The sequence below is a fragment of the Hemitrygon akajei genome, chromosome 6, assembly GCF_048418815.1.
Source record: "Hemitrygon akajei chromosome 6, sHemAka1.3, whole genome shotgun sequence".
Taxonomy (NCBI): domain Eukaryota; kingdom Metazoa; phylum Chordata; class Chondrichthyes; order Myliobatiformes; family Dasyatidae; genus Hemitrygon; species Hemitrygon akajei.
This window is the reverse complement of record NC_133129.1, coordinates 88,811,118-88,829,248: the sequence shown is the minus strand read 5'-3', so window position 1 is coordinate 88,829,248 and position 18,131 is coordinate 88,811,118. Positions and strand designations below refer to the sequence as shown.

Genomic DNA, 18,131 nt, shown 5'->3' with positions numbered 1-18,131 from the left:
CACCACGGTTGTAACACGTGGTTATTTAAGTTACCTTTGCCTTCCTATCAGCTTGGCCATTCTCCTCCGATCCTCCTCAGCAACGAGGCGTTTTTGCCCACAGAGTTGCTGCTCAGTAGGTTTCCTTTTTATTATTTTTTACACTGTGATTCACTGACTCTGTGCCTACCTCCATCTTCAGCAGCCAGTCCTTCAAGAAGGCGGCATCTCACCACCCGGAGCGTGCCCACTTCTCATTACTCCCATCCGGACGGGGGCACAGGAGCCTGACGACCCGCACTCAACGTTTCAGGAACAGCTTCTTCCCCTCTGCCATCCGATTCCTGAGCGGCCCAGGAACCCATAAACATTACCTCACTATAATGAGAAAGTCTGCAGACGCTGGAAATCTGCAGCAACACAAACAAAATGCTGGAAGAACTAAGCAGGTCAGGCAGCGTCTGTGGAGAGGAATAAACACTTGACATTTCAGGCAGAAATCCTCCATCAGGACTGATTACCTCACTATTCCTCTGCAGAATTTATTTATGGGTGTTGGGGTGGAGCTGCCTCTCTACTAAGGATGCATAAGGTACTCCTTCCCTCCGCTAACCTCCATTGAGCCAGGTGTAACACCTGCTTAGCCCCCCCAACCCCATCCGGATCATGTGATCACGGGAGCAGGTGGTGGATGGTCATATGAGCAGCCGGTGCAGATCACAAATCCTGGTTATAGAACTGCCCACACCCGACAGACTCTCTTCAAAGATTGATCGTGACTGGGGTCACCCGTCTTGTAAAGACACCGCCCAGAAGAAGGGAACGGCAAACCACTTCTGTAGAAACATTTTCCAAGAACGATCGTGGTCAGAATTGCTTATTACCGTTAAATAAATCATCATCATTATGATCCGTGTTGTACTGTGTGGGTGATCATGGTCAAACACCATAGTTAATGGGAAAAAGTCATTTTTAATGTCTTTGAAATGTTCTGCTGTCACAAAACAGCAGATTTCTCGGTAAATGTAGGTAATCTGCTATTAAACCTGATTCTGATCAGTGCGGATACCTCTGCAAGTCACACTAAGCCCCTTCTGCACCAACCTGCCCAGACGCTCCTCACCGGAACACTTGCGCCCCGGCAACAGGGTAGCACGGTAGCGTAGTGTCAGCACGACGATCTACAGTACCAGCGACATGGGTTCAATTCCCGCCCCTGCCTGTAAGGAGTTTCCACGTTCTCCCCGTGACCTGGAGGGTTTCTTAAGCTGCCCCCGTAAATTGTCCACCATTAGGCTTGTTTTAAATCGGGGAAGTCGGGGGATTGTTGGTGGCGGCTCGAAGGTCCGGCGGGGCCTGTATCTCAATACGCGTAACCCTGGCTCACCTTGTTGGAGGTGACTAGATCCCTATGGAGGTCTCCAAGAGGAAGGTGGCGATTCCCCCGCCCCAACCCCACTTCCCGGGAGTCAGAAGGTTTTACGCTCGTCTTTTCCCTCCCCCTTCACACTTTGCAACAGGAATGCAGAGATAACGGAGTGAGCCACAGCTTGCTTGTCAAGAGGTCACCTCACTGACTTTCAAGAGCGCTTGCTCGCTCTGCCGATAAACCTCAAGCAATTTCACTCTTAATTCAGAAACCGGGCGGTGCTGCCGCAGTAAAAAGCGAATCTTCGGAGTATTCCTACTCTGTGCCTGGATGCCTACAGCAGTAACTCACTTCAAACCCGAGAGATTCTACAGATGCCGGTATCTGCGGCGAACCACGGGGAGCGTGAGGACCTGGCATAGTGGTTCAGCAGTACGGGGGTTCAATTCCTGCCGCTGCCTGTGTGGAGTTTGTATGTTCTCCCTGTGGCCGTGTGGGTTTCCTCTCACAGTCTATAGACGTACTGGTCAGTAGGTTAATTGACCATTGTAAATTGTCCCGTGATTAGGCTGGGGGGGGGGTGATTTCCCTCTCTCTCCCGTTTTCCCCTAACCCACTCTCTCAATCTACCTCTCTTCTCCCCTCCCTATCCCTTTCATATCTCCCTCATTATCCCATTATTCCCGTCCTTTTCTTCACCTTTCTCCCCTCTCTAACCCCCTTTCCCCCCTCTCTCTGTCCCTTTCCTTTCTCTCTAGCTCTCCCTAAAATTCCTCTCCCCTATTCTTTTCATATCTTGCTCGTTATACCATGCTCTTTGTCCATCTCTCTCTGCCCTCTCCAACCCTCCCCTCTCTCTGCCCCTTTCCTCTCATCCCTAAACTTCCATCTTCCCCTCCCTATTCTTTTTATTTCTGCCCATTATACTGTCCCCCTCTCTCCTTCCCTATCTCCCTCCTCCCCTAAACCTCCCTCATCATCCCTTCTGTCCCACCCTTTTCATTCCTCTCCCCTCTTCATCCACCCCTCTCTCTCAACCCCTCCCTCCCCTTCTTTCTCTTTCCTTCCCCTCCTCTCTCTACCCCTCCCTCTTCCCATCCCCCTCACTCTCCACCCCTCCCTCCACTCCTTCCCTCACCCCTCCTCACCTTCCTACTCTCCTTCCCCACCATTCTCACCCTCCATCTCTCTCTTCCCCACCCCTTCTCCTCACCCTTCACCTCTCTCTACCCCGCCACTCTCCCCTCTCTCCCTCCCTCTCTCCACACCTCTGACCGAACTTCCCACGCCTGCCTCCCGTGATCCCAGCCCCTCCTTCCACCGGAGCCAATGACCGCGTCTGAACTCGCTGGCCCCGCGGCTCTGGGAGCCCCTCCCCAGCCCCAGAGGCCGGCACAAATTCGCCGGCCGCGGCAGGGGGAGGACGTCTGCTCGCTCGGCTCCCCAGTGAGGGCGGCGGCGGGGTAACGGGGCATCGCAGCGATGGTTTTCCACGGTTTCCAACAACTTGGTGGACCAGAGGTAGGGAACGAGGGAAGTCGCTGCTCCAGCTCTCCGCATAGCCGGCATTAACCAAACAATAACTAGCATAGCCGGCATTAACCAAACAATAACTAGCATAGCCGGCGTTAACCAAACAATAACTAGCATAGCCGGCATTAACCAAACAATATGCATACAGTCGGTAGAGTGTAGTATACAATCCTGTAGTCACAGCAATATACCTTACAGTATAATGATCCGGCATAAATACTGAAAGTCAATATAAATTCTCTATGGTGAAGAGAGGAGGCCTTGGAGAGGGTGCACAAGAGATTCACCGGGATGCTGCCTGGTTTAGAGAACAAGGACCATCACGGGATAAACTTGGGCTGTTTTCTCTGGAGCGCTGGAGGCTGAGGGGAGATCTGATAGAGGTTTACAAGATTATGAGAGGCATCGATGGAGTGGACAGGGAGTATCTGCTTCCCAGGGTCGGAATGTCTAATACCAGAGGGCTTGCATTGGAGGTGAGTGGAGTCAGTTCAAAGGGGGATGTGAGGGGCAAGCTTTTTACTCTAGAGGGTGGTAGATGCCCAGAATGCACTGCCTGGTGGTAGCAAATAGATTAGGGGCTTTTAAGAGATGTTTGATTAGGCACATAGATGTGAGGAAGATGGAGGGATATAGACATGGTGTAGGTAGGAGGGATTAGTGTTTGAGTAATTTGCTTTTTTAGCTGGCTTGGTACATAACTGTGGGCCGAATGGCCTGTTCCTGTGCTGTATGTTCTATGTAATCCATTTGTCATTGGTGTAATAGACGTCATGAAAATCAGTGCATCAAATATATTGTTAACATACTTAATATTAATTATACATTATTATTCATATGTAGGTTGTGCAATAGAACAGTTTATAGAGCAGGCATGTGTGGGTTTCCTCCGGGTGCTGGGCAGTGGTTCGAAGGGCCAGAGGGGCTTATTCTAAGTTGTATCTCTAAAATAAGTATTCTTAAAGTAAGATGTACTCCAGTAATAACGTTCAGGTGAGCAGTATCTTCCAGCTAAACATCTCTTCAAATAGTTTGTACATCAATACTGTATTATTAAAATATTACCAAGTGAGGATTTTTGCAGTAATATTTAGTTGAATATAATTTTCCAACCAGATATCTTATTAAATACTTTGTACAACAGAACTCATGAAATTATTAAAAAGTATATCCCAGTAATAATGTTTGGCTGTAATTTCTAGCCTTCTATCGAGTTCAGTACAAAAGTTCAAAGTAAATGTATTATCAAAGTGAATGAATGTCATCATATACAGCCCTGAGATTCACTTTCTGGTGGGCAGACTCGATAGAATAACAACCTTAACAAAATCAGTGAAAGAGCGTCCAGCTTGGGCATTCACCAGTGCAGAAGACAACAAACTGAGCAAGTACAAAAAGAAAGAATAATATAATAATAAATAAACAATAAATATCACGAACACGAGATGAAGAGTCCGTGAAAGTGAGTCCATTGGTTGTGGGAACATTTCAATGATGGGGCAAGGTGAAGTTGAGTGAATTTATCCTCTTTGGTTCAACAGTCTGATGGTTGAGGGGCAGTAACTGTTCCTGAACCTGGTGGTGTGGGACCTGAGGCTCCTGTGCCTTCTTCCTGATGGTAGCAGTGAGAAGAGAGTATGACCTGGGTGGTGGGGGTCCCAGATGATGGATGCTGCTTTCCTGCAATGGCATTTTGTGTAGATGCGCTCAATGGCTTTACCCCTGATGGACTAGATCATATTCACTACTTTTTGTAGGATTTTCTGTTCAAAGCCATTGGTGTTTCCAGACCAGGCAGTGATGCAGTCTAGTGGACAGCGATTTATACAACAGAATAAAATATTGCAACATAAAGTATATCCAGTAACAGTGTTTAATCAAGTGGTATCCTCTAGCCCAGTAACACAGGAAAGGCATTTCCCATAGACGCTGCCTGGCCTGCTGAGTTCCTCCAGCATTTTGAGTGCGTTACTCTGATTTCCAGCATCTGCAGACTTTCTCATTATGAGTTTTGGATCTGAAGGCAATTGAGGGATATGGGGTTGGTAGTGCTTCCTCGAACTTGGCCACACTCCGACTGAATGGCGCAGCAGTGCTGAATGTTCTGTCAGTTACTTAATCAGTTCATATTCAAAAGATATGGATTGATAAAGACTAGCACTTACACGATGAAATCTTGCTTTAATGCATACCTACGGTTTAAATTCACGATAAGTTAGAGTTCAATATAAATTATGAGTTGTAACAAAATAGCACACACTGCATTAAAATTTAAAATACCCTAAAATATAATACAGTAAATCACAATATGATGGAGTCATCAAATATAATTAATTGAATATAATTCTACTTTTTTGGGGTTTTACATTTGTTTCAGTTTAGAGATAATCCTCTGTCATCGTATAACAGAGATATCCTCGGTGGCCGCTTTATCAGGTGCCTGCTGTGACTATTCGTGTGGCCGCTGATGACGTATGTGTGGTTTTCTGCTGCTGCGGCTATGTCAGGGTTCCACGTGCTGTGTGTTCAGAGACGCTCTGCTGCACGCCGCTGGGCTTTCTGAGTTACCGTCGCCTTCCTGTCAGCTTGAACCAGTCTGGCCACCCTCCTCATTAACAAGGTTTTTCTCGGCCCACAGAACTGCTACTCACTGGTTGTTTTTTTAGCTTTTCCACCCTGTCCCCTGTAAACTCTAGAGACTGTTGTGCGTGAAGATCCCAGAGTGTCAGTAGTTTCTGAGATACTCAAACTACACTGTACGGCACCGGCAATCATTCCACGGTCAGTCACTTGGGTCACATTTCTTCCCCATTCTGATGTTCGGTCTGAATAACAACTGAACCTCTTGACCATGTCTGCATGCTTTTATGCACTGAGTTGCCCCCATATGACTGGCTGATTAGATATTTGCATTAACAAGGTGTACAGGTGAACCTAATAATGTGCCAACCTAGTGTAGATGACCATAAGACATAGGATCAGAATTAGGCCATTTGGCCCTTTGAGTCTGCTATGCCATTTCATCATGGCTGATCCATTTCCCTCTCAGCCTCATTCTTCCCGTATCCCTTCAAGTCCTGACTAATCAAGAATCTATCAGCCTCTGCCTTAAATACACCCAGTGACTTGGCCTCCACAGCCGCCTGTGGCAATGATTACCACAGATACACCACTCTCTGGCTAAAGAAACCCCTCCTCATCTCCATTCTAAATGGACACCCCCCCCCCCATTCTGAGGCTGTGTCCTCTTGCCTTAGGAAACATCCCCTCTACATCCACTCTATCAAGGCCTTCCAACATTGGATAGTTTTCAGAGAGGTCACCCCCCGAATGCCAGTGAGTAGAGGCCCGGAGCCACAAATGCTCCTCATATGACAAGCTGGTCAATCCCAGAATCATTTTTGTGAACCTCTGTCAAACCCTGTCCAATGTCAGCATATTCTTTCTTGGATAAGAAGCTCAAAACTACTGACAATACTCTGAGTGAGGCCTCACCAGTGTCTCATAAGGTCTCAACATTACATCCCTGCTTTTATATTCTATTCCTCTTGAAATGAATGCTAACATTGCATTTGCCTTCCTCACCACCAACTCAACCTGCAAATTAACCTTTAGGGAATCCTGCACGAGGACTCCCAAGTCCCTTTGCACCTTAGGTTTTTGAATTTTCTCCCAATTTAGAAAATAGCCTACCCTTTTATTTCTTCCAGCAAAGCGCATGACCACACACTTCCCGACACTGTATTCCATCTGCCACTTCTTTGCCCATTCTCCTACTCTGTCTAAGTCCTTCTGTAGCCTCCCTACTTACTCAAAACTTGGCCACAAAGCCGTCAATTGCATCATCCAAAGCATTGACATTTAATGTAGGAAGAGTTGTTCCCAACGCAGACCCCTCTGGAACACCACTGGTCACCGGCAGCCAACCAGAAAAGGCTCCCCTCTCTTTGCCTCCTGCCAATCAGCCACTGCTTTATCCTTGATAGAATCTTTCTTGTAATACCATGGGCTCGTAGCTTGTTAAGCAGTCTTATGTGTGACACCTTGTCAAAGGCCTTCTGAAATTCCAAGTACACAGCATCCACCAATTCTCCTTTGTCTATCCTGTTTGTTATTTCTTCAAAGAATTCCAACAGATTTGTCAGGCAAGATTTTCTCTTGAGGAAACCATGCCTGCTATGACCTATTTTATAATGTGCCTCCAAGTATCCTGAAACCACATCCTTCACAATCGGCTCCAACATCTTCCCAACTACTGAGGCCTATAATTTCCTTTTTTCTGCCTCTTTCCCTTCTTGAAGAGTAGAGTGATATTTGCAATTTTCCTTTCCTCTGCAACCTTGCCAGAATCTAGAGACTCTCAAAAGATCATTACTGATGCTTTCACAGTCTCTTCAGCCACATCTTTCAGAACCCTGGGGTGTACACCATCTGGTCCAGGTGACTTATCCACCTTCAGACCTTTCCGTTTCCCAAGAACCATCTCCCTAACAATGGCAACTTCACACACTTCTGCCCCCAACACTCTCAAACTTCCAGCATACCCCTAATGTCTTCCATATTGAATACGGAGGCTAAATACTTATTCAGTTCATCTGCCATGTCCTTGCCCCAATTACTACCTCTCCAGCATTGTTTTCCAGCAGTCCGATATCTACTCTCACCTCTTTTTTACAATTTAGGTACCTGAAGAAACTTTTGCTATCCTCTTTAATATTATTGCTAGCTTATTCCTTCTTTATGACTTTTAGTTGCCTTCTGTTGGTTTTTAAAAGCTTCCCAGTCCTCTAACTTCCCACTAATTTTTTCTCTGTTATAAGCCTTCTCTTTGACTCCAACTTCTGTTGTCAGCCACAGTTCTGTATTCCTCTTTGGGATGTATATATCATGTGCCTTCTGAATTGCTGCCAGAAATTTCAGCCATTGCTGCTCTGTTATCATCCCCACCGTTGTTCTTTTTGAATCAATTTTGGCCATTTCCTCTCTCTTGCCACTGTAATTCCCTGTACTCCACTGTAATACTGATACATCTGGTTTTAGCTTCCTTTACCATTAGTTCTCTAATCAATTCCGGTTCATTGTATAACACCCAATCCAGAATAGCTGATCCCCTAGTGGGCTCAACCATCAGCTGCTCTTGTAGGCATTTGAGAAATTCCCCCTCTCGGGATCCAGCGCCATCCAGATTTTCCCAACCTACTTGCATATTGAAAATCCTCCATGACTATGCTAACATTGTCCTTTTGGCATGAATTGTCTATCTCCCACTAATTTGTAGACCACAAATTTACTACTGTTTGGAGGTCTATGAATAGCTCCTATCAGGATCTTTTTATCCTTGCAGTTCCTTAGTTCTACCCACAATGATTCAACGCCATTTGACCCTGTGTCACCTTCTTCAGATGCTTTGATTTCATTTGTAACCCACCGAGCCACACCATCCCCTCTGCCTTCCCGCCTGTCCTTCCAATACAATGTGTGTCCTTGGACGTTAAGCTCCCAGCTATAATTTTCTTTCAGTCATGATTCAGTGATGCCCACAACATCTTGCATGCTAATCTGTGACCGTGCTACAAGTTCGTTTATCTTATTCTGTATACTGCTCATATTCAACTATAACACCTTCAGCCCTGTATTCACCTTTTTCAATTTTGTCCACCTTCTACATTGCAACTCATCCTGTTGACTGTAATTTTGCCCGATCATCAGCCTCTCCTCACTAGCAGTCTCACTACACACTGCCTCTGTTTGTAAACTAACTACCCCATCCTCAGCCCTATCACTCCGGTTCCCACCCCCCCCCCCGACAAATTAGTTTAAACCCTCCCAAACGGCTCTAGCAAACCTGTCCAACCTCCCGGGTTCAGGTGTAATCAACCCTTTTGTACAGGTCATACTTTCCCCAGTGAACCCCTGCCCCCCACACCAGTTCCTCAGCTGCACATTCACCTGCTATATCATCCTATTCTTACCCTCACTGGCACGTGGCACAGGCAGCAATCCAGAGATTCCGACCCTGGAGGTCCTGTTTCACAGCTTTCTGGATCGGGTGCCAATATGTTCACAGAATTCCAGCTGCCCACCCTCCCCTTTCAGAATGCTGTGGGCCTGATCCAGGACATCCCTAACCCTGGCACTGGGGAGACAACATATCCCCCCGGGTGTCTCCCTGGCGCCCACTGAATCTCGTCGCTGTTCCTCTGACTGAGGAATCTCCTTTCACTGCTCCTGTCTTCTTCAGCTCTCTGCTCTTCTGAGCCACAGCACCAGACTGAGTGTCAAGGAGTCGGTCACTGCGGCACTCCGGTAGGTCGTCCCCCTCCACAGTGTCTATTATTGAGGGGAGTGGCCACAGGGTACTCTGCACTGGCTGTCCATTTCCCTTCCTTTCTCCTGATAGCCACCCTGTTACCTGCCTCCTGGGGCCTCGGGATGACCACCACCCTGCAGCTCTTCATTCTCCCATACGAGTCAAAGGTCATCAAGTACGGTCTCTCAGCTCGGTGCACCTGGTGCAGATGTGTTCATCTGGGAGACTGGAGGTCAACCAGGCGTCTCACATCCCACACAGAGCAAAGCACTGCCCAGATCTACTCTCACAACACCTCTGTGCCCCAACAGGCAAGGGATGAAGAACTGAGATGAGAAAGAGAAACTTTCCAGAAACTTACCTCATCAACTTACCCAAGATGGCCTGATTGTAATCGCACCTCTGCTTTACTGTATTCCCAGTAGTCCTTGTCAAGAAACTGGCTACTCTCATTCTTAAAATTAATCAATGTCTCTGCTTTGGTCAGAGAGAAAGAAGCTGTTTCTAAAATGTTGAGAGTGGGTCTTCAGGCTTCTGTACCTCGCCCCCCCCCCCCCCCAATGTCCCACCATGACCCTTCTTGACTCTGATGTTGTGAAGGAGGTTCCACACCACTAGGTTTGGAAAGAGCGATTACTTTAAACCAGGGGTGTCAAACTCATTTTAGGTCACGGGCCGGATTGAGCAAAATGCAGCTTCATGCGGGCCGGATCAGTCGGACACGTGCGAACGCAGCTTTCGTTGCCTCCGTTTTTTCAGCCTGCTCTCATGTGTCTCAGTCTCTGCTATAACTACAAAGTGTTTCACTTTACAAATTCCGTTTCTTATGAAGAAGACTGCCGAATAAACACTAAAAACCCTGAAAACCTGGTACCTAAGTAAACTCAGCATTAGCCATATTATACGCCATAGGCACTTCGATTACTGGGGCCAGCTTTAATAGTAATTAGATATTATCTCGCGGGCCAAAGATAATTCCACCGCGGGCCTTGAGTTTGACAGGTATGCTTTAAACCATCAGGCTCCTGAACCAGCATGGATAACTTTACTCACCACAACTCTGGACTGATTCCCTTTCTCCCCCTCCTTCTCCTCCCCCCCACCTTTTTATTCTGGTGTCTTCTCCCTTCCTTTCCAGTCCTGATGAAGGGTCTCGGCCCAGAGCATCAACGCGTGTGTTGCTTTGGATTTCCAGCACCGGCATCCGTACGCCTGCCTCCTTTTGCCCACTGGTGCTTTGTCAGTCTTTGTGTGCTGGTTTTCATTGATTCTGTTGTATTCCCTTGTCCTACTGTGTATGCCTGCAAGAAAATGAATCTCAGGGTAGCATACGATGTACTTTGATGATAAATTTACTCAGAACTTGGGTCGTAACGAGAAGAGGGCATGTCTCGGATGGTGAGGATCCTTAATGATGGGTGTCACTTTCTTGAGGTTCAGCATCTTGAAGGTGTCACTGGTGGTGGGAGGGCTGTGTCCGTGATGGAGCTGGCTGAGCCTACAACCTCTGAACATGTGTTAAAGGCTACCAGGCACTAACCTTTGGTGAATTGCACTGAGGCTTAGATGCCTCTGCATCTCTCAGCTCTTCAAAGTACGTTTGGAGTATGTATACTATGTAGGATCTTGAGATTCATCCCCTTACGGGCAGCCACCAAACAAAGAAACCCAATAGAACCCATTAAGGAAAGACCGTCAAACACCCAGTGTGCAGAAAAAAAACCAAATTGCGCAAACATCGCAAGTAAGCAAATAACATTCAGAACTGAGGTTCTCGAAAGTGAGTCCACCGACACGAAGCCAGGCATCGCTGCAGCCGATCCAGGAGCCCGTTAGTTGCAGGCCACAGCCTCAGTTCAGCGCAGAGATGAGTAAACCTCGCGCTGGAGCGAGCTGGGCCGGCCTGTCCCTCTCCTCCAGACACACTGACCTTTTCAACCTGGCCCGGTGGCTATGTCAAAGTTCAAAGTGAATTCATTATCAAAGTACCTGTAGGTCAATAAAAACTACCCTGAGGTTCATCTTTTTGCAGGCATTCGCAGTAGAACAAAGAAATACCATCGAGCCAATGAAAATCTACACACAAAGACTGACAAACAACCAGTGCGCAAATACAAAAAAAAAGAATGATGATAATAAATGTAAAAGCCATAAATATTGAGAACATGAGTTGTAGAGTCCTTGAAAGTGAGTGCATAGGTTGTAGAATCAGTTTAGAGTTAAGGTGAGTGAAGTTATCCACACTGGTTCAGCAGCCAGATAGTTGAAGGGCAGTAACTGTCCCTGAACCTGGAGGTGTGGGATCTAATGCTCCTGTACCTCCTGTCAGCTGGCTGTTATAAGACTATATAGATGCTGGCATGATATCTAAAACTTTGACAAACTTCTACAGGTGTGTGATGGAGAGTGCATTGACTGGTTGCATCACAGCCTGGTATGGAAACACTAATGCCCTGGAATGGAAAATGCTACAAAAAGTAATAGATACTGCCCAGCCCATCATGGGTAAAACCCTTCCCACCATTGAACACATCTACGTGAAATGTTGCTGCAGGAAAGCAGCGTCCATCATCAGGGATCCCCACCACCCAGGCCATGCTCTTTTCTCACTGTTGCCGTCAGGAAGAAGGCACAGGAGCCTGAGGACTCACACCACCAGGTTCAGGAACATTATACCCCTCCAACTATCAGGCTCCTGAACTAGTAAGGATAACTTCACTTGCCCCATCACTGAACTGTTCCCACAACCAATGGACCCACTTTCAAGGACTTTTCATCACATGTTCTCAATATCTATTGCTTCTTTATTTATCATTACATCTTCTTGTATTTGCACACTGGTCGAACCCCAAGTTGGTGCTGTCTTTCATTGATTCTGCTATGGTTATTATTCTATTCTGGATTTATTGAGTATGCCCACAAGAAAATGAATCTCAGGGTTGCATATGGTGACATACACCGTATGTACTTGGATAATAAATTTACTTTGAGCTTTGAGGTAGTGTTCATGGACCTTTCGAAACTCGAATGGTGGAAGGGGAATTCCATCCAAATGTTGAGTGTGTGTCTTCATGCTCCCATTCCTCATCCCTGCTGGTAGTAATGAGAAGAGGGCACGTCCCAGGTGGTGAGGACCTTTCATGGTGGATGCTGCCTTCCCGAGACACCACGTTTGAAGGTGTCCTTGGTGGCGGGGAGGGTTGTGCCCGTGATGGAGCTGGCTACGTCTGCAACCGTCTTGTAACCTCTCCCGATCCTGCGCATTGGAGCCTTCAGCTTGGTGTCTTTTCCACACTGGTTGAGCACCCAGGTTGGTGTGGTCCTTCACTGATTCTGTTAGGATTATTATTATATGGATTTATTGGCTCTATGACAGCAGGAAAATGAATCTCAGGGTTGGATATGGTGACATATAAGTAGTTTGATAAGAAATTTACTTTGAACTTTGAATAGTTCCCTAGTACGATAAATTGGACTCTTGACCTCACAATCCACGTCAATGTGATCTTACACCTCATCGTTTACCTGCACTGCACTCCCTACCTTTTACACTCTATTCTGCATAGCCATTGTTTTACCTTGTTCCACCTTAATACACTGTGTAATCATCTGATCTGTATGAACAGTATTCGAGACAAGCCTTTCACTGTATTTTGGCAAATTTCTATAGATGTACCATGGAGAACATTCTAACTGGCTGCATCACCTTCTTGTATGGGGGGGGGGGGGTCATGGTGGTCTACTGTACAAGATCACAGTAAGCAGCAGGGAGTTGTAAACTCTGTCAGCTCCACCATGGGCACTAGCCTCCGTCGTATCCAGGACATCTTCAAGGAGAAATTTCTCAAAATTGTGGCATCCATTATTAAGGACACCCCTCATCCAGGTTCTCATTCCTTGTTCTCATTGCTACCATCAGGAAGGAGGTACAGAAGCCTGAAGGCTCACACTCACCGATTCAGGAGCAGCTTCTTCCCCTCTGACATCCGATATCTGAATGGACATTGAACCCTTGGACACCACCTCACTACTTCTTTTTAAATTTCCATTCTTACACTGCTTATGTAACTTAGCTGCTTAATATATGCAGTATATACCTACTGTAATTTTCCATTACTATGTACTGCTGCCACAAATGAAATTTTCATGACTTAAGCTGGTGATATTAAACCTGATACTGATGCATGAGACAGTACTAAGCCGATTCCAGTCTGAGGGGAACGGAGGGATATGCATGATGCGCAGGAGGAGGACATTTTGTGTAACTTGACATCAAGATCGTCACAGCATTGTGAGCTGAATGGCCACTCCAGCGCTGTCCTTAGCAGTGTGTGGGAGAGGATCACGGGACCAGTGGTGACAGGGGAGTAAGCGGGTGCTGAAAGAGCAGCCCCACTGGCTCAGTGAGTCTGCCCAGTGCTCCCAGCTCTTTCAGATTGGTGGCAAATACCGGCAGCTGGGGCTGAGGGGTTTGACGATGCGGTGTTCACCCAGCTTGGCAATTAGCTTGTAGATGTTTCATCACCAGTCGAGGTGACACCCTCCGGTTTCTCTTTGGGAATGCTTGTGTTTATACAGGACTCCCCCCCCCCCCCCCCCCACCCCAGCTTGTCTCAGTCCTGATTGGCTACCCTTTCAGTTGACCTTTGAATTCTATTGGCTGTTAGGGGTTTGTAGATGGCGTCTATTTTGATATGTTTGTTTACGGAGTTATCAGAAGGGAACCATGCTCCTAAAAGTTCTCCTGCCTGCTTTGTGCCAGACCTCCACAGCGTCCCAGTTAAAGAGGCGTCCCTCTCGGTGCTCGTGTACTGAGATCCGCAACAGCGGATCGTGTCTCCGTATCGCCAGTCTGTGCTCCCATAAGCGAGTTGAGAGTTTACGTTCCAGAGCTCCCAGCTCCGCTCAGCACCACCCAGCCTCCAGTGGCTGTGGCTCGGGAAGGGGCGACAGCACAGGGAACTGCCCCAGTCCCAGTCCCACCTGGGCAGAAGTTAACTTGCAGCCCTGTGGCAGCTCCATCCATCCCAAACACTCACTCGCATGGACAGGGTGTCCGTAAGTCAAGTGTTGGTGACCTTGGTACTCTGTCATGCATTTTCCACCATCCCTGGTCCGTGTTACGGAAGCAGGAAATCGAACGTGGTAAAGTTCAGCTTGTATTTTGTTTATCTTGTACATCACCTACCTACAGGAAAGATGTAAATAAAGTCGAAAGAGTTCAGACAAAATTTACAAGGATGTTGCCAGGACTGAAGGACCTTTTTACAGATTCCCGACCTTTTTTTGTGCTTGGGACCCATACTGTTTGGACCCCAGGTTGGGAACCCCTGGGTTAGAACTTAGAAAATTGAGAGGAAATTTGATGAGGGCTGTAGATCGGGTAAATGCAAGCAGGCTTTCCCCACTGAGGTTGGGTGGGACTAGAGGTCATGGGTTAAGGGTGAAAGTTGAAATGAGGGTAAACTTCTTCACTTAGAGAATCGTGAGAGTGTGGAATGAGCAGCCAGTACAAGTGGTGCATGCGAGCTCGATTTCAACGTTTAAGAGAAGTTTGGATAGGTACATGGATGGGAGGGGTATGGAGGGCTATGGTCCTGATGCAGGTCATTGGGAGTAGGCAACTTAAATGGTTCAGCATGGTCTAGATGGGCTGAAGGGCTTGTTTCTGTGCTGTAGCTTTCTATGACTCCAACTCCAGCCACAAATCTGGTCCACACCCCAAGTAACACGTGGTCTGCCTTCCGAGTACTTCCACCTCTGGTGTTACTGGGACTTAGTGTTATGGTGTCAATCTTACCGAATAGCTAAACAACACACACACACACACAATGCTGAAGAATCTCTGCAATCGGACAGCATCAATGGAGGTAAATAAATAGTCGATATTTTGGGCTGAGACCTGTCATCAGAACAGGGAAGGAAGCAGGAAGAGGTCAGAACAAGAAGGTGAGGGGAAAGGGAAAGAGTGCAACCTGGTAGGTGATAGGTGAGACCAAGTGAGGGGCAAGGCGAATAGATGGGTGGGAATGAAGTAAGAAGCTGGGAGGTGATAGGTGGAAGAGGTAAAGGGCTGAAGAAGATAGTATCTGATTGGAGAGGACAGTGGACCATGGAAGAAAGGGAAGGAGGAGGGAGGTGATGGGCAGGTTATAAGGGTTAGGGTGGGGAAGAGATTGGTGAGAGATTAACCAGATTGGGGAATTGAAAAAGAGAGAAATGGGGAGGGGGGGAAGAGGAACAGAGGGGAGTGATTACTAAAAGTCAGAGAATCGATATTCATGCCATTGGGTTAGAGGCCACCCAGGCTGAATATGCGGTGTTGCTTCTCCAACCTGAGTTTGGGGTGGTGTTTGGGGCAGCAATGAAGATCTTCCATCTCCGGCTGCCCTTGGGCTTGGTGGTGTTCAGGGCTTCCTTCATTGTGTCAGTAGCTTCCTCTTGGTTTTCATGACTCCCAGTCATGCAGGTCTCAGCTGGAGACTCAGGAATACTGTCACACTCAGATTTAAAATGCTGTTTCTCTAACAATTTTGTTTCATTAGTCAAGGTTGTTAGTCCTGAGCTGAACCCCCGAACCTGGAGGATCGGTGGACCACTCTCAGTATGACCTCTACCCTTTGACCTGTTTGGCATGGGTGACCCTACCAAGAGCCAAAGCATAAAGTCCTGACTCCAGCCAACAGGCTCTCCGGGTCATTGAGACAAGCAAGCCTCCAAACCCAGTAATAAGGTTAGCATTCTCTTAGAGGTCTCCAACCTGGGTTTGGCTGAATTTCTGCCCCTCCCACTTAATACTTATTCCAGCTTCTGTCCCCTTCCTATCTGGTCCTGATGAAGTGTCTCAGCCCAAGGTGTCAACTATATATTCCCTTCACAGATGCTGCCTGGCCTGCTGAATTCCTCCAGCGTTTCTGGGATGAGTGTTGTCCATTCACAAGCACTAAATAACTTAGCTTTAGGTTAGAGTCATAGAGATGGAACCAGAGCCTTCAGCCCAACTCATTCATGCTGACCCAGATGCTCATCTAAACTGATCCCAATTGAATTGAGTTGACTTTATTACTTACATCCTTCATATACGTGAGGAGTAAAAATCTTTACGTTACTTCTCCGTCTAAGTATGCAATGTACAATTTATAGTAATTTTTAACAAATAGTATGTACAACAGGATAATCAATATAAATATCAGCATGAATTAATCAGTCTGATGGCCTGGTGGAAGAAGCTGTCCTGGAGCCTGTTGGTCCTGGCTTTTATGCTGCGGTACCGTTTCCCGGATGGTAGCAGCTGGAACAGTTTGTGATTGGGGCGACTCAGGTCCCCAATGATCCTTCGGGCCCTTTTTTCCACATCTGTCTCTGTAACTGCCCTGAATAGTGGGAAGTTCACAACTACAGATGCGCTGGGCTGTCCACACCACTCTCCTGCGATTGAGGGAGGTACAGTTCCCATACCGGGCAGTGATGCAGCCAGTCAGGATTTAACACTGGGATGGGTAGGAATTTATTCCTAGTAAAGCTCTGGAATTCTCTACCACGGAGACCCGGGTTTGATGCCGGCTTCTGGCGCTGTGATTGGTTTTGTGCGTGTCCATGTTCTCCACAAAGCCATATGGGTTTCTCCGGCTGCTCTGGTTTCCCCTCACATCCCAATATCGTGCGGGGTTTCCGCTGTAAAGTGCCTCTCCACCCCCACCCCATGTGTGGGTGAGGGGTAAAATCTGGGGGCAGCTTTTGGGAATGTGGGGCGGAAGGGAAGAAAATATTTCATTTTATTATTTATTGAGACACAGGGTGGAATAGGCCCTTCGAGCTGTGCCCCCCAGCAATCCCCCGATTTTTAAAAAAAATCTTAGCCTTATCACGGGTCCATTTTCAATGATCAATTATCTTATCAACCGGTATGTCTTTGTACCAGAACCAGAGCTGCTTTTCCCAGAAAGTGGTGAATCTGTGGAATTCTCTGCCCAATGAAGCAGTGGAGGCTGCCTCTGTAAATATACTTAAGACACGGGTGGACAGATTTTTGCATAGTGGGGAATGAAGGGTTATGGGGAAAAGGCAGGTAGGTGGAGATGAGTCCATGGCCAGATCAGCCATGATCTTACTGAATGGTGAGCAGGCTCGACGGGCCAGAAGGCCGACTCCTGCTCCTATCTCTTATGTTCTTTGGACAGTGGGAAGAAATCCAGGCAGTCACGGGGAGAACATTTGAACTCCTTACAGGCAGCAGGGGAATTGAACCCGAGTCGCCTGTACTATAAAGTTGTGCTAACCACTACACTACCTAGCAGGGGGATGGGATTGTTGGAATAGTTGTGTTGTACGCCACCCGTAAGGAGTTTGTACGTTCTCCCTGTGACTGCATGGGTTTCCACTGAGTGCTGCAGTTTCCTCCCACATTGTCAAGACGTTCTGGTTAGTAGGTCACACGGGTGGGTCTTGGGATCCACTTTGCAAGGGTAGATCGGAGAGGCTGTGGACTCGTTTTGGGGGAACTTCGGGGTTCATGTTGCATGCGTTCCTGGATTCTAGTTACTTGTTTTTTTGCTGATTTTGAGCAGTTTGATCAGGACCATCAATGTGGTCTGGGGTGCCTCAGCAAAGGCTGGACCTGCGGCCTACAGCGGGGCAGCAGCGCGAGGCTGAATACCACCCGACTCCTAGTTTAATGCTTGATAATCTACGTCTTGTCCGCTCACTTTTGCCATTTGCCCAATGTCTTCTTTCTCCGCGCGTTGGGTGTTTAACGTTTTCTTGACCGGGTTCCGTGGTGTTTGTTTTGTGGCTGTTTGTGGGAGGACGAATCTCAGAGTTGTATTCTGTTTACACACCTTGATAATAAATGTACGTTGAATCTTTGAATTGGCTGTTGGGCCAGAAAGGCCTGTTACTGTGCTGTAAATTCTTTAAAACACTAAGGAAATATGGAAGTAT

General features: G+C 47.2%; 1 protein-coding gene across 2 annotated transcripts in view; it reads left to right on the top strand.

Annotated features, from left to right (window-relative positions):
- Positions 1-2,718: 2,718 nt before the first annotated feature.
- LOC140729236 (solute carrier family 2, facilitated glucose transporter member 4-like) overlaps positions 2,719-18,131 on the top strand; it is a 61,945-nt gene continuing 46,532 nt past the window's right edge. The window contains exon 1 of one of the 2 annotated variants that reach the window (XM_073048786.1): positions 2,719-2,869. In XM_073048786.1, coding sequence (XP_072904887.1) covers positions 2,831-2,869 — 39 coding nt within the window. In that variant the 5' untranslated portion in view covers positions 2,719-2,830. The other variant, XM_073048785.1, reaches the window with a different exon arrangement.